This window comes from Hippopotamus amphibius, chromosome 2, assembly GCF_030028045.1.
Source record: "Hippopotamus amphibius kiboko isolate mHipAmp2 chromosome 2, mHipAmp2.hap2, whole genome shotgun sequence".
In the NCBI taxonomy this organism is placed as follows: domain Eukaryota; kingdom Metazoa; phylum Chordata; class Mammalia; order Artiodactyla; family Hippopotamidae; genus Hippopotamus; species Hippopotamus amphibius.
This window is the reverse complement of record NC_080187.1, coordinates 13,143,401-13,169,218: the sequence shown is the minus strand read 5'-3', so window position 1 is coordinate 13,169,218 and position 25,818 is coordinate 13,143,401. Positions and strand designations below refer to the sequence as shown.

Genomic DNA, 25,818 nt, shown 5'->3' with positions numbered 1-25,818 from the left:
ATAATTACAACTTATTGATTTGTTTTGGTGAGAAATTTAAATTCTGCCCACTCAGCAGATGTCTTTCTTTAAAAGTTTTTTTTTTTTAATTGAGGTATAATTGATGTACAATATTATATAAGTTTTGGGTATCCAACATAGCAATTCATAATTTTTAAAAATTATATCCATTTATAGTTATTGTAAAATATTGGGTATATTCCCTGTGCAGAACAATATATCCTTGTAGGTTATTTATTTTCTACATAGTGGTTTGTACCTCTTAATCCCCTACCCCTATCTGGCCTCTTCCCCCTCTCTCTCCCCACTGCTAACCTATACTTTGTTCTATGTATCTATGAGTCTGTCCCTTTTTTTGGTTTTCAGTAGTTTGTTTTTTTAATAGTCCACATATAAGTGATATCATACAGCATTTGTCTTTCTCTACTTTTTTTTTAGGGGAAAATTTTTTTATTTAGTTTTTTGTTTTTACTCAGTGCAAGATTCTTTAAATTCTATAGTGCTTTACAGTTTTCAATAGCTTCACTTACATGAGTTCATATAATCCCATAATAACCCTTTTTTAAAAATTCCTTACCCCTCTATTTCCCCTCCCTTCTTCCTTCTCTACACTGGTAACCACTAGTTCTTTCTCTGTATCTGTGAGTCTGTAACCATCTGTTCCCATACAAAGTTATTACAATATTATTACCATATTTCTTATGATGTATATTACATCTCCACAGCTTATTTATTTATAACTGCAAGTTCATACCTCTTAATCCCCTTCAACTCTCCCCCATCCCCTCCAAAGCTGATCCCCTTTGGCTACCACCCATCTGTCTGTGTATCTATGAGTTTGTTTCATTTTGTTTTGTTTTGTTTTGTATGTTTTCTTGTTTTTAGACTCCACATTAAAGTGAGATCATATAGTATTTTTCTTTCTCAGTGTGACATTTCACTTAGCATAATACCCTCTAGGTCCATCCATCTTGCTGCAAATGGCAAGATTTCATTTTTAATGACTGTGTAATATTCCATTTTATATGCATATCACAGTTTTTTTTTTTTAAATCTATTCTTCTACTGATGGACACAGCTTTCATACCTTCTTTATGGTAAACAATGTTTCAATGAACATTACGGTGCATTTTTTTTTTTTGAATTAGTGTTTTTGTTTTCTTCAGGTTAATACCCAGAAATGACATTGCTGGATCATATGGCAGTTCTGTTTTTAACCTTTTGAATTCCTTCCAGTATAGTTTTCCATCCACATTCAAATCTGATGTAGTTAAAAGACCAAATTAGAGTCCAGCACAGGGCACAGGATAGCAACGTGTCTCTCTCATATTCAGGTTCTTACTCTAACCAGGGTGTCATCTGGGTTACAGAAACATAAAGTAGCAGTTGTTAGCTGACAGTCACAGTATGTCACTGAGGTTCAAAGGCAGGCACCCTCTTAGTGCTACAGAGAATCCGGGTGATAAATGTAGCAACAATATGTGACTAAAATGATAATCCCAACTTACTATTGTCTAACCTGGTCTTTAAGGAATTCATTGATGTCTTGTCTCTAAATTGTATATAAAATGTGTCAGGAATTGACATATATACACTACCAAATGTAAAAGAGATAGCTAGTGGGAAGCTGCTGCATAACACAGGGAGATCAACTTGATGATTGGTGATGACTTAGAGGGGTGGGATAGGGAGGGTGGGAAGGAGTTGTGGGAGGGAGGGGATATGGGGATATATGTATAAACACAGCTGATTCACTTTGTTGTACAGCAGAAACTGGCATAAAAGTATAAAGCAATTATACTCCAATAAAGAGCTTATAAAAAAATCTCAGGAAATTGTTAAAGAATGGCTCTGGCCCAATTCTTTGTCTCATGCAAAAATGAATCCTCGAATATCTCCTTACTGGCCATGACTCAGCACTGCATATGAGAGAAACAGTTAAGAGCATTATACTCTTACTTTGAAGTAGTTTCTTAAGAAAGAGCTGATGAAACCCTTTCCTGCCCCTATTTCCCATTGTGTTATCTCTTCTCAATTGCCTTAGTTCTGCCACTTTTCCCAATTACTACCTGTCCTAACCCAGACTGGTCTTCTCTGGATAATCATCTCTGGTTCAGCTCTACTATCTTCCATAGGCATGTAGCAAGATGAGGCTCTCCAGAGCTGCTTCTTTTGTCCATTTCAAGAAAGGAGTAGAAAAGCAAAGGATGATGGGATTACCTCTAATAGGAAGGAGTGATGCATTATCTGTGGTCAGTCTTAATTTGGTCCCACTAGTGGAATCACAACCCAGGACATTTTCCTTTAGGAATATACACAGTCAAATATAGAGAAATTTAAATAGAATTCTGAGCCACAATATCTCCTTTTGTGTGGACATGAAAGTGTTATCCTCAAGTCAAATCAATTGAATTCACAAGACAGATAAAATTGGTGAGGTGAAGATAAATTTTGTGAGGTGATAGGTAGCATCACCCTTGACCCTCTCATTCCTTGTATTCAGATGGAGCACAAATTGGCTGGTATTAATCTATATTGTGCACCAGTGCTCAATTGTCCCCAAAGCCTTTACTCTAAATCTCCAATTTACCCAACTTTTTTTTTTTAAATTGAGGTACAATTTTTATATAGTAAAATGACTCAAATCTTAAGTGTATAGCTTTTTACTGATGACTTGGTCATCTGTTTCTTGTTGATGAACATTTGGGTTGTGTTTAGTTTTTCCTAATATGGAAAGAGCTGCTATGAATGTTTTTATAAACTTTTAATAGACATAAGGTATTTGTATGTTTAATTTATAGGAATTTCCACAGTTTTCCAAAGTGATTGCATAATTTTGTATTCCTACCATCGAAATATGAGTTTCAGTTTCTCCAAATCCTATGAAAATATTTATTGTCTTTTTAACTGTAGCCATTCTATTGACTGTTCAGCAGTATCACATTGTGATTTTAATTTACATTTATCTGTTAAGTAATGATGTTGAGTGTCTCTTCACAAGTGGTATAAGCCATTTGAATATTTCTTTTTTAAATGTTTAAGTTTTTGGCTTACTTTTAAACATTGAGCTGTATGCTTTTTCTTACTGATTTGTATGAGTTCTTATATATTCTGGATATGTCTTTTGTCAGATATATGTATTGTGAATATTCTTTCTCCTTTTCACTCTCTTAAGGTTTCTTTTGATGAGCATAAGTTTTAAATTTTGATGAAATGTAATTTAATAAGTTTTCTTTTGTGGTTAGTCCTTTTTCTTTCCCAACCTAGAAATCTTCACTCATCTCAAGGTCATAAATACATTTATATATATATATATGTATTTTTCTGTTTTCCTCAAGAAATTTTACAGTTTTATTCCTCACATTTAGGTCTATAAGCCCCTTTGAATTAATTTTTGTGTATGGTGTGGTGTAAGAGGTCAAGTTTTAATTGTTTCCTCTGTGCATTTGCAGTTTCTCTAGGCTAATGTATTCGAGTGCCTCTCTCCGCTAAATTGCATTGGCATTTCGCCAAAAATTTAATGACTATGTAAATAAATATTCATTTCTGAGTTCTCTATTTTGTTACATTGATCTATTTATGAATTCTTATACAAATATTACACATATTCATTATTTTAGCTTTGTAGTGAAGTCATGAAACTTGATAATATATGTCCTACAACTATATTTTTTTTCAAGATTGTCTTGGCTGTTCAACGTCATTTCATTTCCAGTTAAATTTTAGAATTTGCTGTGTTTTCAAGGACAATGACCATCTCCTGTGCCCAGTCTTGAAGTATAGTGGGTGGAATCAGGATCCACTTTCCTAAACCTAAGCAGTGGCAGCGTGGCTCTATTTCGTGTAGGGTATCTATAGACTGTGGTTAGGGGAGGAGACCACAAGGGGCACATTAAAATGAACTCTTGTTTCTCACTGAAAACAACTGATGCAGCACAACAGTGAGATATGCCCTTAAAGTTCCGTAAGTCTTAGTACCTAGAATGCTGTGTCCTATCAAATTAGCATTTAAGTGAAAGAACCAAATAATGGTGTTTCTCAGATTGCAAGCACCTAGAAAGTTTCTCTTCAGCTCGTATCTCACAAAGAAAGTCTTTCACCATTGCATTGGTCATCTGATTTATTAACAGTTTTAAATTTCATGAGCTAGCAATATTTATTTGAACAAATTCAGACATTACAACTATGTATAAAAAAGTGATAATTTTCTCCCTCTCTGTTCCCCTCTGCACTGCCTTTCTTACTCCAATGATTATACATGATATATTTATATTATTTTCAAAAATATGATGATTCATACTTTTATACTTTGCTCTATATCTTGATTTTTCTATTTAATGGCTTTTCAAGGAAATAATGGAGATCTGTTTGATTTTTTTTAGCCTGCTGCATTGTTGCTACATTCTGTGTAATTAGTCATAATTAATTTCTCTATTTGCTGTTGATAGGATTTTATGTTTTAGACTATTTTTATGTTATAGACTGGGATTCACTAAAATAAAATAAAACCTCAGTACTCAACATACAATTATGACAATATTTGTTTAAGTTAGACACTTGAGTTGGAGTATCTAGAATAAGTATTAAATTATATATTTTACACATATAGCTTTGGGATAGATAAAGGGAAGAAAGATTTCAACATTCCCACCGTGGAATGCATATTTCTTGGTTCTTATTCTTTCTGGTCATTAGCAATTTTTAATTGTTTGGTAAAAAATAAGGAGATAGAAAGGGAATAAAGCTATAGCAATATAATAAAGGAGTAATAGAAAAATAAGAGAAGAGAAAGAGTGAAAACTTAAGTTTTAAACAGGAAAAAAAATTTGAAAGAGAAATATGAGGAATTATAAAAGTCTTCAAGTTGAAAATTAGCTAGTGTACTATTTCTCCTTCTCCTCCTCTTCCCTCTCTCCTTTTCTCCTTTCCCCTTTCAAATGTTTACAAAGACATTCAAGAGTTACAAATTAAGTAATTATTTTTAGCAATATAGTGAAACATGAAGGATTTTGGAGGGCAAGTCTTAAAAGAGATAATGTGTTCAAGAAATATCTGTGGGAAAAGGATTAGCTTAAAGCAGTCTTTGGATCATGATATGTGATGAATCCTCACAGGGAAGGGGAGGAACAGTAAGGAAGAGTAACATGATTTAAGCAGAGGCAGAGTCAAATGATGGGTCTTCATTAATGGATGTAAGTGCCCACAAGCCTTGTGTCACATGGGGAAAAAGTGCTAACCTCCAAGAGCTTTCTTGTTCAGCAAGAACCAGCAGAAACCAGATTCAAGAGGGGAAGATTCCATTGTGTCTTCATCAAGAGGGTGCTGCCTGGGGTTTCCTCCTGCCCACCAGCTTCCTCAGGCCCTGTTTCAGGTCTTTGTTTCTCAGGCTGTAGATAAAAGGATTGAGCATGGAGGACAGAACTGTGTAGACAATGGTTGCCATGTGGTCCCTGACAGTGTAGGTGGACACAGGCTGTAAATAGACATAGAAGATGCTTCCATAAAAGAGTGCTACCACAGTGAGGTGAGAGCCACAAGTGGAGAAGGCTTTGCGTTTCCCAGCAGCCGAGGGAATTTTGAGAATCGTGATGAGGATTCGTGTATAAGAGAAAGCAATGCATAGAAAGGGGGTCACCACAAAAACAGATCCTTCTGTCATCAACACCATTTCATTGACAAATGTGGAGGAGCAGGACAATTTCATCAGTGGGCTGAGGTCACAGAGAAAGTGATGGATAACATTAGAGTTACAGAAGGTGAGCTGATTCAGCAGAAGTGTGTGTAGGAGTGAGTGGAAGTGAGGCACTGAGCAGGAGAAGGCCACCAGCAGGGCACAACGGTGGCGGTTCATTATGGTGACATAGTGGAAGGGGTTACATATGGCCACATAGCGGTCAAAGGCCATGACTACTAGAAGGCAGCTGTCAGTGTTGCCCAGAGCATATATAAAATACATCTGGGTCAGACTCCCAGCATAGGAAATGGTTTTCACTGACAAAAAGTTCACCAGCATCCTGGGGACAATGGTTGTTGTGAAGCAAATGTCAGTGAAAGACAGGAAGCTCAAGAAGAAATACATGGGGGTCTGGAGCTGGGGGTCAGAGTGGATGGCCAGGATGATGAGCAGGTTCCCTGTTATGGTGACCAGGTATATAGTGAGGAAGAGGATAAAGAGTGGTTTCTGGTCCTCAGGCCGGGAGGAGAGTCCCAGGAGGATGAACTCAGACACACCGCTGGTTTGGCTGAGTCTTTCCATTGACTTGGGTCTAGTTATACACAAGAAGTTTTGTCATTTATCATGCTCCAATTGCATAGCACAAATCATGAGAACCCAGCAAGTCTTTGTTTCCTCTATGTGGTCCCTGTTAGCAGCTGCTCAGGGAAAGCTTGTCAAGCTCATTATCCTTGGATGTGGTCCTCTGTTCCCAAGTCCATGGGCACCATAAGGGCCTCCTATTGAAAGCTGTAGGGCCAGTAGAAGAGTTTTCCTTTAGAAACCATCAGAGGTGGTCCTCTCTAATTCAAGTTTCTTAGTTCCTATTCTGGGAAAAGCACTGTTTCCCTACTGGAAGCATAGCAATAAAACAGAGAAATCTTTTCTTTTGTGTAGTTCATGTTGTAGTTTGGGGATAGATCGTCAACAAACTGAATATATAACGTAATAACCAGGTAGGAATACATTTTTTAACAATATAGAGCAATATAAAATAATGGACATGGCTGGAGAGTGGAGGGTAGAACACAGAAGTCACAGAACTATCATTCCTTATCAAAGCACATTTAGTTGTAATAATAGATTTAATTCTGCATGTCTTGGAAACAAATAAATGTTTGGCAAAATGACCAACAGGGCAAATTTAAGACGAATGTTGAAGCTAGTTCAACATTGTTTTTTTCCCGTGTCTGGGCACAGAATAAATTCATGCTCCTCAGCTCACGGCACGCTATCATTTTGCAAGATTTTATGGAAGGAATAGTTGAATGATTTGAGTGAATCAGTAAAGTTAAAATAACAACCAATATTTAATATGCATTACATATCAAGCTATGCTAAGCATTTCACTAAATCCCATGATAAGGAATTGTGAAGCACGTGTTGTTTCAGAAGACTAAGGTTTACAGAGGTCAAGTGGTTTGCTCAAGGTTGGTAAGGAAGTGAACAGCAATCAGGATTTGAACTCCAAGCTGACTCAGTCTAGCCTCATGCCCTCAAACGTTATGCTACCCCCCTCCTCTAGTTCAGGTATATTTATTTTCTATCCAATCAGGCACAGGCCCTGTTTTCCTCATTTTGATAATTTCCTACCTGACTTACCCTTCTCTCCCCCTTAACCGACAATGTTTCTTCCTCCACGTTCAGAATCTATCCTTGTAGTTACAAGAGAAGTGACCTATCTTTCTGTGGTGTAAAGATGGTGGAATTTGAAAATTGGAATATCCATGATTAGCTGGCCAAAATCAGGTGGAAAAATTGGCCATTTATGACCTGGGCATGTCTGGTGTGTGGAGCTGGTGTCATGCAGTGGACAGCGCTCTGGGCTGAAGTTGAAATGTGGGTGGTTGATTTGTCCTGCAACACCTGCTCACAAGCTGGTTCCTGATGTTCTTTGAATAGCAAGTGAGAGACCATGTCTGTAAAGCAGTGTATCACACACAGATCAATATTCAAAGATGAGTCGTTTGTGAAAGGGCTGCCTGGGAATGTAGAATACAAAAATTAGTGGAGATTTGGTGAATGAATGGGGTTGGGTGCTCCAAGTCATAGATATGAGGAATAGCCATGCTGACGACTAGAACAAAGTAGGAAGGTTTTGGATCTGAGAATCAGGAAGAATAGTTCTAAAAGCACAGCGTGAATGGATCAGGATGGGAATACAATAGTTTTTTGTTTTCCTTCTACTGATCAGATTTTCGCTTCCGCAAAAACAAATGGTATAGATGCCTTAGAGGCCAAACTGGATGAACTTAAAACTAAATGCCACATGGTAGTTTTACTTGGACCTTATGACTTCTGAATCCCTGAAAGTACCAGGGAGAAAAGAGTAAGGTACCAAACTGGGTTGGACTAGCCAAGGGAGTGGCCCGCTTCCTAAAGCTCACCTCCACGTCCAGATGCAGTTCTTTCCTTCCCAACCTCTCCAGAAGCTGATCTTCACCATCAGGTCTGTTGGATCTGTTAATCAGGTCTAAACTTGCTTCTCAGCCAAAGCTCAGCTTCATCATGTGAATTTCCTGATGAAATTTGGGGCTGATTGACAAGGAGAGAAGCAGGGAAGGAGGAAGAGCTGATATACTACTTCAAAGAGATAACATTTTTCCCGTCCCTGGCCTCAACCCCCATTTCTTTCCTAATGCCTGGTCCCCAGCACACTGCTGCTTCTCCCAGCTCTAGAACAGAAGGCAGAGATGCTCCAACTCAAGTGGGAGGGCTCTCCAACTGTGGAAGCCTGGCCAGCTTCTCATGGGTCTGAGGTCTGCTCTGCTGGCATCTGGGGCACTTGTTAGGTTGAGGATGTTGTGGTGTGATAACCTCTCGGGGGGGGGGGGGGAGTTGTCCTGGGATCTCTGTAGGCAGAGAAAGCAGAATGGGAATCACAGCTGGCACAGCTGACTCCAAGGGGACAGGGAACCCCTGAGGCTTCCTGTTTAGATTTTGGGACTAATCTCAGAGCTTCTGAACCTGCAACATCTCAAGGGCATGCTTCAGTTTTCCCAATTACGGGTTATCAACGGTGGACAAATTTTATGTGGGTGAATACTTTTATTTTGGGGAATTCAGATGTGGACCAAAGTGTATTCTAGATCTGGGCAGGTCATAAGTCAATATGAGGAGGTTGCCATTTTCAGGGGATTTAGTTTGGATAGATCAGTGGTGTGTATGTGCTTTCCAGTGTCTGGGGATGCATGTGGATTGGGCATTTTTGTATGTGGGATTAGGTTAGTGTGAGTTTGTATATTTAAAGCACCGGGTCAGGCAAAGATTATTGTCATATTGACCAAAGGGGCTTTGAGTAAAATAATGCATGTGTCTTCAGAGTTTAGTCTCACAGCAGTGTTGAAGAAAAGAGATATTTATTAGAATGCTGGCCTTGCCTCTTAGTAGTTGCTTTTAAGAAGTTACTTAGCCTCTGTGAGCCTCAGTTTCTTCCCCTGCTAAATGGGGATAAGAACTATTCTTGGCACTAAAATCAGAGGCAATTTCCTTCTGAATTTTATACAGAGACTATTGTATATCATGGCGAACATCATCTACAACAACGTTATAGAAAATAAAACACATTCCGCTACTGCCCTCAGAATAAACCACTGCCTCATACAACACCCATGTGTCTTTTTCCTTAGCCGTGAGTTGAATTTAAAAAATTTAATGTCCATATTAAGACTAAATACTATAAAGACAGGAAGTCCTGAGTTTGAGTCCTGCATCCTGAATTTACTATTCATCTGGGCTGCCTTCTTTCTAGTCATTCATTCTCTTGACAAAATATTTATTTATTTATTTCCAGCTTTATTGAGATATAATGGACATATAACACTGTTTAAGTTTAAGGTGTACAACACAACGATTTGATAGATGTATTTATTGCAAAGTGATTACCACAATAATGTTAGTTAACGTATCTGTCACTTCACATAGTCACGACTTTTTGTAGTGACAACTTTTAAAATATATTGTCTTAGCAACTTTCAAATATACAACATGGTCTTGTTAACCTTAGTCACCATGCTGTAAGTTATCCCCAAAACTTATTCATCAAGTAACTGAAAGTTTGTACCCTTTGACTATCTTCAGCCATTTCTCCCACCCAGGACTCCTCACTGCTGGCAACCAGCAACGTGCTCCAAGTTCTGGTTTTTTTTTTGATTGGACTTATAAATGAAATGATACAGTATTTCTCTTTTTCTGTCTGACTTCTTTCACTTAGCTTAATGCCCTCAAGTTTCAGTGTGTTGTTTCAAATGGCAGGACTTTTTTTATGGCTGAATAATATTCTAATCATACCCACATTTTCTTTATCCACTTATCCATTGATGGATACTTAGGTTGTTTTCATGTCTTGGCTATTATACAGCTACAGGGAACATAGCAGTGCAGATAGCTCTTTGAGATAGTGATTTCATTTCCGTAAGATATATACACAGAAGTAGGATTGCTGGATATATGGTACCTCCTTAGTGCCTATCCTTACATTCCCACCAACAGTGCACAAAGGGTCCTTTTTCTCCACATCCTCCCCAACCATTTTTATTCTTGTCTTTTTTGATGATAGGCATTCTAACAAGTGTGAGGTGACATATTGTGATTTTGATTTGCATTTCCTGATAATTAGTGATGTTTGGCACCTTTTCACGTACCTGTTGTCCATTTGAATATCTTCTTTGGAAAAATGTCTGTTCAGATACTTCGCCTGTTTTTAAATTATATTGATGTTTGTTTGTTTGCTTTTGTGGGGTTTTTTGCTCTTGGTTTGTATGTGTTTCTTATATATTTTGGATACTAACTCATCAGATATGTGGTTTGCTAATATTTTTCTCCATTTTGTAGGTTGTCTTCTCATTTTGTTGATATTATTTTGCTACACAGAAACTTTTTCGTTATAGTCCCACTTGTTCTTGATTGTTTTTTCTTTTGAAGCTTGTGCTTTGGGCATCATATCCACAAAATGATTGCTAAGATCAATGTCAAGGCGGTTTTCCTTATTTACTTCTTGGAGTTTTATAATTTCCAGTCTTCCATTTGTCTTTAATCCATTTCGAGTTAATTTTTGTGAGTGGTATCAGATGGAGGTCCAGTTCATTGTTTTGCATGTGATATCCAGTTTTCCCAGCACCATTTATTGAAGAGACTCCTTTTCTCCATTAAGAATTCTTGGCTCCCTTGTCAAATATTAATTGACTATACGTGCATTGGTTTATTACTGAGCTCTCAAATCTGTTTTCTTGGTTGATGTTTCTGTTTTTGTACAAGTATGATACTATTTTGATTATGACAGCTTTGTAGTATAGTTTGGAATCAGGAAGTGTGATGGTTCCAGTTTTGTTCTCTCTCAGGATTGCTTTGGCTGTTTGGTCTATTGTGGGTTTTTTGCAAATTTTAGGATTTTAAAAAAATTTCTGTAAAAAATGCCATTGGAATCTTGACAGGGATTGCATTGAATCTATAGATTATTTTGTGTAGTAAGGACATTTCAACAATATTAATTCTTCCAGTCCATAAGCATGGTCTATCTTTCCATTTGTTTGTGTTGTCTTCAGTTTCTTTCATCAGTGTTTTCTAGTTTTCATTGCACAGATAGATCTTTCATCTCCTTGGTTAAATTTACTCCTAGGTAGTTTATTCTTTTTGATTCTGTTGTAGAAGGGATTTTTTTGTCTATTCCTTTCTCAGATAATTGGTTGTTAGCATATAGAAATGCAACTGATTTTTTTCTTCAGCTCTTTATTAAATAAAATTACTTCTGAATGTCGTGCCAGTTTCCGCTGTACAATAAAGTGAATCAGCTATATGCATACATATATCTCCTCCCACTTGAGCTTCCCTCCATCCTCCCTATCCCACTCCTCTAGGTCATCATCAAGCATCGAGTTGGTCTCCCTATGCTATGTAGCAGCTTCCCACTAGCCATATATTTTACACTTGGTAGTGTATATATGTCAGTGCTACCCTCTCACTTTGTCCCAGCTTTTCTTTCCGCACCGTGTCCTCAAGTCCATTCTCTACATCTGCGTCTTTATTCTTGCCCTGCCACTGGGTTCATCAGTACCATTTTTTAAGATTCCATATATATGCATCAGCATACGGTATTTGTTTTTCTCTTTCTGACTTGGCTTCACTCTGTGTGACGGACTCTAGGTCCATCCACCTCACTGCAAATAACTCAGTTTTGTTTCTTTTTATGGCTAATATTCCATTGTATATATGTGCCACATCATCTTTATCCATTCATTTGTTGATGGACATTTAGGTTGTTTCCATGTCCTGGCTATTGTAAATAGTGCTGCAATGAACATTGGGGTATATGTGTCCTTTTGAATTATGGTATTCTCTGGGTAAATGCCCAGTAGTGGGATTGCTAGCTCATATGGTAGTTCTATTTTTAGTTTTTAAAGGAACCTCCATATTTTTCTCCATAGTGGCTACATCAATTTACATTACCACCAACCGTGCAGGAGGGTTCCCTTTTCTCCACACTCTCTCCAACATATACTGTTTCTAGATTTTTTGATGATGGCCATTCTGACTGGTGTGAGGTGATCCCTCACTGTGGTTTTGATTTGCGTTTCTGTAATGATTAGTGATGTTGAGCATCTTTTCATGTGTTTGCTGGCCATCTTTTCATGTGTTTGTTGGCCATCTGGATGTCTTCTTTGGAGAAATGTCTAATTACTTCTCCCACCCATTTTTGGATTGGGTTTGCAACTGATTTTTGTACGTTGATTTTTATCCTGCAACTTTGCTAAATTTGTTTGTTATTTCCAACAGTTTTTTGGTGAAGTCTAAAATTTTCTGTATGTATTATCCTTTCTTCTGCAAACAGAGACACTTTCACTTTTTCTTTTCTGATTTATATGCCTTTTATTTCTTTTTCTTGCCTAATTCCTCTGGCTATGATATCTAGTACTTGTTAAGTAGGAGTAATGAGAATGGGCATCCTTGTATTTGTCCTAATCTTAGAGGAAAATCTTTCAAATTTTCACCAGTGAGTATGATGTTAGCTGTGGGCTTGTCATATATGGCCTTGATTATGTTGAGGTTAGTTCCTCAACAATTTGTTGAGGTTTTTATCATGAAGGGATATTGTATTTTGTCAAATGCTTTTTCTGATCTATTATGTTGAGGTTAGTTCCTCAACAATTTGTTGAGGTTTTTATCATGAAGGGATATTGTATTTTGTCAAATGCTTTTTCTGATCTATTGAAAAAAATCATATGATTTTATCTATTCTACTAATGTGGTGTAACATATTTATTGACTTGCATAGGTTGAACCTTCCTTGCATCAAAGGGATGAATCCCACTTGATCATGGTGTATTATCCTTTTAATACATTATTGAATTCAGTTTGCTCCTGCATTGTTTTCCTACTTTTGTTTAGTTGTTCTGTGTTCTTGTTCACTAAACTTTTTAAAGAGGATTTTTTCTGAATTCTTTTCAGACAGTTTGTAGATCTCCATTTCTTTAGGGTCAATTATTGGCACTTTATTAGCTTCCTTTGAGGATGTCATGTTTACCTGTTTCTTTATGATCTTTGATTCTTTTTGTTGGTATCTGTGCATTCAAATAAATAGTCTCCTCTTCCAGACTTTACAGATTATCTTATGCAGTCATAGTCCTTCACCAGTCAGGTCAGCTTGGGGTCCTGGATAGGCCAGTGGTGGTGTCCTTGGGTAGGTGGGGCTTGCTCTCAGGGTCTTTATTTGGGTGAGGCAAAAGCCTGTGCTCTGAGGTTAGAGCGGTACTGCTGACTGGGCTCCGAGTTGGGTAGGACTGCTAGCTGTGTCCCTTGGCAGCATGGTGCCTCTGGTTGGATTCCTTGATTGGATAAGGCTATGGGCTCACATTTACTGCTCACCAGGTGGAATATCAGGCTGTGATCCCTGACCAGATGGTAACCTAGTCTGGACTCTGATTTCAGCAAGGCCACAGGCAGGGATTCCCAGTGGGGTGAGTCCTCAGGCTGTGTTTTGTCATTAGTGGGGGGTGCAGATTGATTCCCAAAGTTGGGCAGCACTGAAGAATGGGCTTCATGATCAGGTATGCCACGTACTTGCTCTGCTGTTGGGAAAGGTCTCTGACCAGGCTTTTGTGGTGGGAGGAAGCTTAGCTGTATCCTGTTATTGGGTGGGGCTAGAGGTCCTCTGCAGGTAGCATGGTTGCTGTCTGGACTACCTTGTTGGGTGGAGCCACAGAGTATGCTCTGTGATTGGACTGTGTCACTTGCTGGGTTCCCTGTTTAGATGAGGCCATAGGCTGTGTCCAGCAATGGGACAAGGCCATTGGCTGGCTCTACTTCAGGGAGGGGCTGTAGGCTGGGTTTTGCAGCTGGGTGGCACTGTAGCCTGGGTTCCAAGGTTGTACAGCATCACTACCCTTAACACTTGGGCCAGACTGCTGCTTTGGTTCCCTGCACAAACACACAGCTGTTGCATAGGCTAAACAGCTCCCCAAGTTCTTTGGCCAGACTTCCTGGTCCAGTGGGGCTGTAGGCTATATTCAGCAGTAGGCAGGGCTTCAAATTTGCTTTACAGCTTGGTTAGAATAGGCTCCAGTGCCACTAAGGCTCATTGTTAGGTGAACCTAACAGAACTGACCACTGAGCTCCCTGGCTAGATAGGTCCACTAGCTAGGCTCTGCAGATGGGCAGTGTCATGGGCTGTGATATCTGGTTGGGTACAGCTGCAAGGAGGAATGTGGCCTGCTAAGATCTGAGCACTGGTTGCTGTAAGCCCCATTCTCCTTCTCTGTATGGTATGACTGACTATACCATACCTTATAAAATGAATTTACCCATCCTACCATAGATGATAATTTAGGTTATTTCCAGTTTTGGGCTTCATAAGGTTAACTCCTGATGTAATGTCTTTAATCATAGCCCTGTTGCACATGTACATGTGTTTTTCTGGAATATATACCAAGAAATGGAATTTATGGAGAATTTGCATCTTTACCTGTACTATATAATAGCAGATTATTTCCCAAATTGATTGCACCAATTTATACTCCTACTAGCAGCATAATTTTCTGTTGTTCCATATTTTCTCAATCCCTTAATATTTATCCTCGAAATTCTAATTTTGATCATCTGTTAGTGTGCAGTGGCTTCCCATTGTGGTTTAATTTGAATTTCTCTGGTTATTAATGAAACTCAGCATGTTTTCATATGATTATTGGTCATTTGGATTTCCTTCTCTTTTATGGACTATTTATTCAATTCTTTTTCATAGATCCCCCTCTCCCTCCACTCCCAGCTTTGTCTGTATTTTTTCTTACTGATTTCTAGAGATCTTTATGTATTCTTTTTTTTTGAATTAATTTTTATTGGAGTATAATTGCTTTACAATGTTGTGTTAGTTTTTACTGTATAGCAAAGTGAATCAGCTATACATATACATATGTCCCCTCCTTTTTGGATTTCCTTCCCATTTAGGTCACCACAGAGCACTGAGTAACATTCCCTGAGCTATACAGTAGATTCTCATTAGTTATCTATTTTATGCATATTATCAATAGTGTTTATATGTCAATCCCAATCTCCCAATTCATCTCAAACTGCCCCCCACTTTCCCTCCTTGGTGTCCATATTTTTGTTCACTACGTCTGTGTCTCTATTTCTGCTTTGCAAGTAAGATCATCTATACCATTTTTCTAGATTCCACATATATGTGTTAACATATGGCATTTGTTTTTCTCTTTCTGATTTAGTTCACTCTGTATGACAGTCTCTAGGTCCACCTGCGTCTCTACAAATGACCTAATATTGTTCCTTTTTATGGCTGAGTAATATTCCATTGTATATATGTACCACATCGTCTTTATCCATTCATCTGTTGATGGACATTTGGGTTGCTTCCATGTCCTGGCTATTGTAAATAGTGCTGCAATGAACATTGGGGTGCATGTGTCTTTTTGAATTACAGTTTTCTCAGCATATATATCCAGTAGTGGGATTGCTGGGTCATATGGTAATTCTATTTTTAATTTTTTAAGGAACTTCCATACTGTTCTCCACAGTGGCTGTTAATCTGTTTTGTTGGTTTTATGAATATCAAATATCTTTTACCATTTTGCTATTTGTCTTTTTCTTTTGTAATATCTTTTGATTTTAACATACTCCAATTTACTATTTTCTTTTATGGTTAGTGTCTTCTTTCTATTTCTTATTTAAGAAACATTTTTCTATCCTGAGGAGACAAAGATATTCTCCTATATTATTTTCTGAAAATGAGTAGTTTTTGGTTTTCATATGTAAATTCATAATTCATCAGGTGTTAATTTTTACATGTAATGTGTGGTAGGACTCCAATTTCATTTTTCCATGTGAATTTCCAACCGTCTTAGCTCCATTTATGAAAAAATGCTCTTCAGTGCCTCATTCATAAGTCAAGTGTATAACAATGTTTGGGTGTGTTTCTGGGCTCTCTATCTTAGGGCAGTTGGCTTGTTTGTCTAGCCCTTCACCAATAACCACATAGCCTTAATTACCATAGGTCTATAGTAGGTCTTGATATCTGATAGACTAGTGATTCTCAAAGCATTGTGTCTTTTTTTTTTAATTTTTAATTTTTTTTATTTTTTACAATAAACTGCATATATTTAGAGTGTACAATTTGGTATCCCAATCTCCCAATTCATTCCCTCCCAACCCTCCTCGCTTTCCCCACTTGCTGTCCATATATTTGTTCTCTACATCTGTGTCTCTATTTCTGCCTTGCAAACCGGTTGATTTGTATCATTTTTCTATAGTCCACATATATGTGTTAATATACAATATTTGTGTTTCTCTTTCTAACTCACTTCACTCTGTATGATAGTCTCTGGGTCCATCCATATCTCTACAAATGTCCCAGTTTCATTGCTTTTTACAGCTGAGTAATATTCCATTGTATGTATGTACCACATCTTCTTTATCTATTCATCTGTTGATGGACATTTAGGTTGCATCCATGTCCTGGCTATTGTAAATAGTGCTGCAATGAACATTGGAGTGCATGTGTCCTTTTGAATTATGGTATTCTCTGGGTATATGCCCAATAGTGGGATTGCTGGGTCATACGGTAGTTCTATTTTTAGTTTTTCAAGGAACTTCCATACTGTTCTCCATAGTGGCTGTATCAATTTACATTCCCACCAGCAGTGCAAGAGCGTTCCCTTTTCTCCACACCCTCTCCAGCATTTACTGTTTGTAGATTTTCTGATGATGCCCATTCTCACCGGTGTGAGGTAACACATTGTTGTTTTGATTTGCATTTCTCTAATAATTAGTGATGTTGAGCAGCTTTTCATGTGCCTCTTGGCCATCCATATGTCTTCTTTGGAGAAATGTCTATTTAGGTCTTCTGCCCATTTTTTGATTGGGTGGTTTGTTTTTTTGATATTGAGCTGCATGAACTATTTTTTATATTTTGGAGATTAATCCTTTGTCTGTTGATTCATTTGCAAATATTTTCTCCCATTCTGAGGGTTGTCTTTTAGTCCTGTTTATAGTTTCTTTTGCTGTGCAAAAGCCTTTAAGCTTCAATAGGTCCCATTTGTTTATTTTTGTTTTTATTTCCAGTACCGTAGGAGGTGGGTCAAGAAAGATCTTGCTGTGATTTATGTTGAAGAGTGTTCTTCCTATGTTTTCCCCTAGGAGTTTTATAGTGTCTGGGCTTACATTTAGGTCTTTTATCCATTTGGAATTTATTTTTGTGTATTTTGTTAGGGAGTTTTAATTTCATTCTTTTCCATGTAGCTGTCCAGTTTTCCCAGCATCACTTATTGAAGAGGCTGCCTTTTAAAGTATTGTGTCTTAATCAGTATGTCATGTCACCTGAGGACTTGTTAGAAATGAAAATTCTTGGACCTCACGCAGACTGACTCAAAGGATATAGTCATAGGTCTATGGCCATGTCCAGTCTTAGAGAAAAGTGTTGAGATCAGGATTTTCTCTTCCAAAGCCAAAGTGTTGATGGTGATGACAACTCTATGTTGTGTCGAGGCAAGATTGCTTCATGCATGGAATGTTTCCTCTTTATCTAGTTTCTCTCCAAAATGAAAATCAGGCATTCAGTGGAGGATGCCTTTGCTGATCTGACCTCCTTTATGTCACTTCTTTCCTATTGTGAAGCGATATTATTGCTGTTTAAACAAAGCTTGATGATGAGTTTTGATGAATAACAGAGCAATAGATTTCATTATATTTTTCTTAGTGATTAGTGTTTTAATTATACAAAAATGCATGTCCCGTTTTAAAAAATTCAGATATTACAAATATGAACAAACTGAAAAGCTTACATTATTTCCTTCTTCTCTAGTCCATTGTTCTTTCCTAGAATTAACCATTTTAAATGAGAGGTTTTCTTTCTGAGTATATAATCTCACCAGATACACAAACATACACACATATATATTCATCAAGTATATATACACATTCATATATATATATGTGTGTGTGTGTGTGTGTATGTTTACCCTAACAGTCCTACCTTTAAACATTTTTTTAAAGCTCTTTATTGGAATATAATTGCTTTACATTGTTGTGCCAGTTTTTGCTGTACAACAAAGTGAATCATCTGTATTTATATATAAATCCTCATATCCCCTCCCTCTCGCGACTCCCTCTCATCCTCCCTTGCTCTTTATTCATAATGGCTTTTCAGGTCAGTGATAGAGATATACCTCATTATTTGTAACTATTACATGTTATTTCTTTCCATGGAAAAATTGCACCATTATTTACCTAATTCCCTATTGATGGACATTTAGGTTGTTTCTAATTTTTCTAATTTTTTACTATTATAAACAATGCTATGATCAGTGACTGTCTGTATACGTGTAGCTTTATACAGTTCATATAGTATTACTATAGGCATGAGTCCAAGAAATGCAAACAGTGTGACATAAGGAGTGACCAGAAAATTTCAATCATGCAGCTTCTTACATAAAGACCAGATTAGTTTTCTCTGGGGGTGGGGGGGCTTATTAAAATGCAGATTCACATGTCCCACATGCGACCTACTGAATAATAGCTCTGGGATGAATGTAGGAGAATAGTAAATGATAAAATATTAAGATATAAAATAAAGTCTAAAATCATGGAATGAATAACAGAGAATAAAGGATGAAACAAAAGTGAACAGAATAAAGTCCTTGCCTGGAGCACAGGATGACTCTTTACTGCCCAGAGCAGCCCAGTATGTCCCTGTCTGGTTCTGGAAGCCCCTAGTTATATCTACCTTCAGTGTTCACATGTGAATTTTAATTCTCTCTTCAAAAGCTACTGAGAATAGTTTAAGTACAATGCAATAAATCTTTCCCTGGGAAGCAGACAGATCTGAATGGTAGTGATGGTGAAAACAGGGGAATTTCTAGGGGAACTGAAGCTAAAAGAGGGGACAAGAGGAGCCAGTGCCTGTGAGGCACACATACCAGATGACCAGGGTAGAGATCCAGAGGCAACTTAGCCCAGTGCACGCTGGCCTGATCATCTGGGCAGTTGTGTGCTGAGCTACTAGGTCACCTGGCTAAGCAGGGCTAAGCATTGGGCTTTTATTCACTACAGAGCCCAGAACATTCTGTTGTCTAAGATATGGAAGAAGGAAGAGGCATGATCCTTGCATGACTGTTGGAACAGACACATTCCTTGTTTGGTGCAAGTTTCCATTGTATAAGAGTCTCACTTTGGCTGTGTCTGACTGTGTCTCTGTGCTTATCTCTTTTCCTCTATCACTGTAAGGACTTTCAAAAAGCTATTTCATTACAGAAAGTTCATTAAAATTAGAAAGGTATCAAGGGAATCAAAAGTCATTTGTCAGATATAAATCAATTTCAGGAAATTTTGTGGGAAAACAAAGGTTTCAATAGCACTTAGAGCAAATGAAAACGATGTGGTTTCCTGGAGAAGAGGAAGATGGGAAGAGAGAGGAAGCTATATGTAAACTGGAAGCCATGATTTTGGTAGACCTGGAGCCAATTATTTAATCATAATAGGGTCTCAATAGTTGATAGTTGCACATGTAAAGAAGTGGACACAACCCAACATCCATGACACATGTGAGTTATACCTGCTGACTTACAAGATTTTATTGTGTGTATCAGGAACCAGCAGAAACAGGATCCAGAACAGCAGAGACACCCATGATCATGGCCACGAAGATTCTGGCTAGGATTTCTCCCTGCCCATTAGCTTCCCCAGGCCTCTTTTCATGTCTTTGTTTCTCAGACTGTAGATGAAAGGGTTGAGCATGGAAGACAGAACTGTGTAGACAATTGTTACCATTTGGTCCCTGACAGTGTAGCTGGACAAGGGCTGTAAATAGACATAAAAGATGCTTCCATAAAACAGGATCACCACAGTAAAGTGGGAGCCACAGGTGGAGAAGGCTTTGCGTTTCCCAGCAGCTGAAGTTATCTTGAGAACTGCAGTGAGGATTCGCAAATAAGAGAAAGTAATGCATAGGAAGGGGGTCACCAAAACAACCAGCCCTTCTGTCTTTATTGTGATATCATTGACAAATGTGGAGGTGCAGGACAATTTCAGTAGAGGGTTGATGTCACAGAGGAAGTGGTGGATAACATTGGAGTCACAGAAAGTAAGAAGATTCAGGAGAAGTGTGTGTAGGAGTGAGTGGATGTGAGGAAATGAGCAGGAGAAGGCCAGTAGCAAGACACAGCGGCAGTGGCTCATGGTGGTGACATAGTGGAAGGGGTCACAGATGGCCATGTAGCGGTCAAAGGCCATGGCTGCCAGAAGGCAGCTGTCAGTGTTGCCCAAGGCATATATAAAATACATTTGGGTCAGACACCCAGCATAGGAGATGGTCTTCTTCTCTGATAGGAAGTTGACTAGCATCTTGGGGACAATAGTTGTTGTGAAGCAAATGTCAGTAAAAGACAGGAAACTCAGGAAGAAGTACATGGGGGTCTGCAGCTGGGGGTCAGAGCGGATGGCCAGGATGATGAGCAGGTTCCCTGTTATGGTGACCAGGTACATGGTGAGGAAGAGGATAAAGAGTGGCTTCTGGTCCTCAGGTCGGGAGGAAAGTCCCAGGAGGATGAACTCAGAGACACTACTGGTTAGGTTGACTTTTTCCATGATCATGGCATCAGGTAAAATAGAGAAGCTCCTACAATGTAACACACATCTCCTTCATAAGTGTAACCACAAACAAGCCGATGAGTCTGTGCTTCTGTATGAAGCACTTTCCACCTATAGGGTTGATTAGCTACCACATAGGCAACTTGTCAACTTCGTGGTCCTTGAATCTGCCCTACCTTCCAACTCTTAAGACTTCACAAACTTCTTGTGTTGGTAGCATGAACTCTGGAGAAAGAACAGAGTTGAACCTTCCTGATTCAGTTTAATTTTAAATCTAGAAATAATTGTTTACTAAACACCTACTCTATAAAAAATCTTCTGGGAGTGGGGAACTAATTGTGAATTTGGCCTGTTTGTGGGTCTTGCATTCTAATGGAGGATCTATCATCTACCTATCTACATCTATCTATCATCTATCTATGTATCTATGTATCTATCTATCATCTATCTATGTATCTATCTATCATCTATCTATCTATCTATCTATCTATCTATCTATCATCTATCATCTATCTATCATCTATCATCTATCTATCTACCATCTATCTATCATCTATCTATCATCTATCTACCTACCTACCTATCTACCTATCATCTGTATCTATCTATCATTTATCTATCTATCTATCTATCTATCTATCTATCATCTATCTATCTATCTATCATCTATCTATCATCTATCTATCTATCTATCATCTATCTATCATCTATCATTTATCTATGATCAGATAGTTCTACATTTTATAAAGAGAAATAAAGCCACATAAGGGGATAGAGACTGACAGAAACAAGGTGGGGAATTTATTTATTTTAGATAAGGTGGTTTGATTTTTCTCTCTATTTCAGAACAAATTTTCAGTGATGACATGCTAAGATTTACCTCTGAACTTCCTTGCCAAAAAAGGTGCTCAATAAAATAATCAAAAGGGAAATCAAAGGAATAATAGACCTAACCCAACAAAGTTTTACTGCTATGTTTGTTTTATCTTCAGAGTCACTTATTTAGAAGCTCATACTCCTTAGTGAACATCAAATTATACTACCAGTCCACACAAATCTTTTTTTATTTACTTTTTTTTACCTATTTTTCCTCTAATTCCTTAAACCTAATCATGTTTCCACATCTTGGACACCATGAAGCAAGCACATGTCCTTTGATGCCATCATCCACTTGTTTATTTACCTATGTCTATATCCTTGCAAAATATACACTATTGCTTTGTGTGTGTTTTTCTTCCATTTACTTCAATAGTGCTGTGGTATATGTCTCATTCTGTTTTTTCTCTTTACATACATTTTTTTGAGACCTGTCTATGCTCTGCTTCTTTAATTCTCACTCCTTCCACTGTGCATGCAGCACACTTGACTTAATATGTTTCCCTAGATGGCCTCTAAGTCTTTGATACCGTGAACAACATTGATTCAAATATACTCATGTCCACAAAGTGTTTTAAGTTATTCATCCAGCCTGGGAGATTGGGTTCACTGGATAGACACTTTAAATCACAATTCAAGGAATTATCATTCATTCATTCATGCAACAATTAAATGCTTACTTTCCAACTGGTTAACATCACGCAAGTTATTAAAAATCTTTAAACTTCAGTTTTCTCATCTGTAAACAGCACATATTAATATTTACCCTATAAGATTTTTATGAGGTTCTTATGATATCACGTGCTAAAGCACTTAGGGACAGAGCAAATATTTGATACCACTATCCTCTCTCCCTGTCATTGTCATTGCCAATGACATTTCCCCCAACCAGGTATTTGTGCCTGTTCTCAAAAGTAATTAATCTGAATATGAAAATGACCCTAGCCTTCACACTCTAATGCTCTAATGGTCAAATTAACCTCATTATGAGTTTATAATATCTTTTTGGATGGTATTTTCATCCATATTTTGAATAACCTGAGAGTGAATTGTAATTAAACACTTGCTTTGTATAGGCTGTACTTTAATTCTCATGACAACCTTGTAAGGCACAAGCTATTATTATTCTCATTTTTTTTCTGATGAGGAAACAGATATAGAGACAAAGTAATAAGTCATACATCAAATAAATAGCAGACACAGGATTCAAACTCTAGGCTTATTCTAAATCTCAAGATTTAACTACTACGCATGTTCTCATATTTTTGTAAAGCTATAAAGTATATCTGAAACAATCATGCTTAGGATCTATTTTTTCCCAATTTTGATTATTTTGATATGCACACACATATCACATTTTTTTTCTTTAAATGTTTTTCATCCCATGGGTAAGAACAGACCTTTATTGTTACAATGGGAAATCTATTTTTCCCGTGTTGAACAGATTGTAGAATTTGAAAATTCTAACATACAGCATTGTATAACATTATATAACACTGACAACAACAAGGAAGAATGTGGTCTTTGGTGGCTGGGACATTAAGTGTGCATGGGATTGAGGGTTTAGTAGAAAGTGCACTGAATTTGGAAGCAGAAGGTGGGGGTTTGTGCCTGACCTTCATTGCCTGCTCACTGAGTAATCTTAGGTATTCTAAAGAGATAATGAAATATCATGTATAAGTGCAGTTTGTTAAACATAAATAAGCAAAAAAAAATTATTCATGAAGGGAATGCCTGGGGAGTGTGAAATGAAGAAGATTTAAAGTGCTCAAGTAAGGTTGGAATTTCTGCATTTCATCTATGCTGAATACTTAAGAGAATGGAAGGAATTTTTTTTAAAAAAATTTATTTCATATTGGAGTATAGTTGATTAACAATGTTGTGTTAGCTTCAGGTGTACAGCAAAGTGATTCAGTTATACATATTGGAAGGAATTTTAGGAACTGAGAATCTGAGGGATAATTCTAAAAGCTTGGGATGTGTCTGGAGGACGTGTGGAATTTTTTTCTTTTCTACTAAGTCCCCTGTATCCACTTATTGGGGACCTGCTTCCTCAAGAACCGTGGGATAACAATCTTCCCTGGCCCAGTGCTTAAATAGGGTAAAATACAAAGTAAAATACAAAGTTGTACTTAAATGTTAGGCTGAACTCTGTGATATGCAGGTGTCCATGTGATTTTTGAATCTGAATCAAATTCAAAAACTGAATTTCCCCCCATGGGTTTGATTACGTTTAAAAAAACTTTTTATTTTGTATTGGAATATTGTTAATTAACAATGTTGTGTTAGTATCAGTTGTACAACAGAGTGATTCAGTTATACATATGCATGTATCTATTCTTTTTCAAATTCTTTTCCCAACTAGGTTGTTATGTAATATTGAGCAGAGTTCTCTGCGCTATACAGTAGGTTCTTATTGGTTATCCATTTTAAATATAGCAGTGTGTACATGTCAATCCCCAAATTCCTAACTATCCCTCCCTCTACCCTTCTCCCTGGTAACCATACACTCATTCTCTAAGTCTGTGAGTCTGTTTCTGTTTTGCAAATAAGTTCATTTGTATCATTTTTTTTTTAGATTCCACATACAACCAATATCATACAATATTTCTCTTTCTCTTCCTGAAATAAGTACCTGATCGAGGTGGATGGTCAGGTGGGCCGCCAGTCTACTGATGCATATCCAGACATCTTCTCATCTTTCCCAGTTTAAAAAATCTGTTGTTCATCCTATACCAAATTGGTTAAGTTCACATATCAGTCAAAGATGATCTTTTTGACCTTCTAGCCAGTGATAAGTGAGAAGAGTTGAGAGGAAGGAGGAAAGAGCAGATTTCTGTAGATTCTAAAGGGGTGAAGCATTTTCTTGATATGCCTCACACCACAGTCTCTTTCTCAGCCTCTGTCTCAGCATGTTTCTGTTTTTCTCTGCTTCCCACTGTAGAAGGAGAGCTGCCCGGACTCACTGTGGCAGGAGCTCTCTTGGTTGGGGAAACCTGTCAGCTAGCTTCTCAGGGGTTTGAGCTTGGCTCTCCTGGCCTCCTCTGGGTCCTTGCTGGTGAGGGAGCTAAGGTGTGCTTATTCCAAACCGCCCCCTTAAGAGAGGTTGCTCTGTGACCTCTCTAGGTACAGAAACCACAACGGGAAGCAAAATTGAGTGCAACTGCCCTCCATCAGGCAAGGGACTCCTGAGGCCCCTTCTGAAGACTGAGGCTATTTTCAGAGCCTTTCAAACTTACCCTAAAATCTCCAGGACATGCTTTAGTTTCCTCAACTGTGGGTAATCAGAAGTCATAGAACATTGTGTGTGTGCATGTGTGTGTGTGTGTTTGGTGAATCGGGAGTGGGTTCTCTAGGAAGCAGACTTTGAGATGGAGACTAGCACACAGGATTTTATTAGGGGGTGCTTTTGGGATCTGCATCTGTGGAAGGGAGGGAAAGGAAGAAGAGTTAGGAAGAGGAAGCTGGTTGTGATGAAGTCCCCATGAAGTTCTCAACTGACTCTACTGGGGGCTCTGGAGCTAGGATGTCAAGGAGGATGGTTCTTTTTTTTTTTTTTATTTGGCTGCTCCAAGTCTTAGTTGTGGCTTGCAGGATCTTTGTTGTGTTGTGCAGGATCTTTAGTTGTGGGGTGTGGGATCTAGTTTCCTGACCAGGGATCGAACTCCGGCCCCCTGCATTGGGAGCGCAGAGTCTTAATGGCTGGACCAGCAGCGAAGTCCCAAGGAGGATGGTTCTTTATACCCTCACATTGCTCACTGGATGTAGGCTGCCCTGGAAGGAAGCATGCTCCTTGGTGAAGCAGTTTCTTTCAGCCGAGACCATCTCTAAAGAAAGCTTAAAGCCGAGGACTCTCTTGCAAAGCAACCCTTGATGAGCTACAGTGTAGACATTATCCATTTTTGACCTGCACTTACACAGTGAGCTGACCCACTTGTAAACCACATTCAGGCTTTCCCCTTCTCTGTCATCTGAATATTCTATGCAGCCATAGCTTTCTGATTCCTCTCCTAGATCACTGGACCTAAAAATGACACTGATGCGAAGGGTCCCTGCATCTTTGTAGTGTTTATCTCCCACCCTCAGGATAGTATGTGTCTTGCTAAGGCTCCAAATTGCTAGCAACTTGCTGGTTTTCTGGTCGA

At 38.1% G+C, this 25,818-nt stretch overlaps 2 protein-coding genes across 2 annotated transcripts; both read right to left on the bottom strand.

Annotated features, from left to right (window-relative positions):
• Positions 1 to 5,311: 5,311 nt before the first annotated feature.
• On the bottom strand, positions 5,312 to 6,268 carry LOC130846086 (olfactory receptor 1L8-like). The gene has a single exon (XM_057724095.1). It carries the CDS (start codon positions 6,254 to 6,256, stop codon positions 5,312 to 5,314), a length of 945 nt encoding a protein of 314 aa, XP_057580078.1. The 5' UTR covers positions 6,257 to 6,268.
• A 13,593-nt stretch (positions 6,269 to 19,861) lies between these two features.
• On the bottom strand, positions 19,862 to 20,800 carry LOC130846013 (olfactory receptor 1L8-like). Its single transcript, XM_057723963.1, has one exon. The coding sequence runs from the start codon at positions 20,798 to 20,800 to the stop codon at positions 19,862 to 19,864; it is 939 nt and encodes a 312-aa protein (XP_057579946.1).
• Positions 20,801 to 25,818: the final 5,018 nt, after the last annotated feature.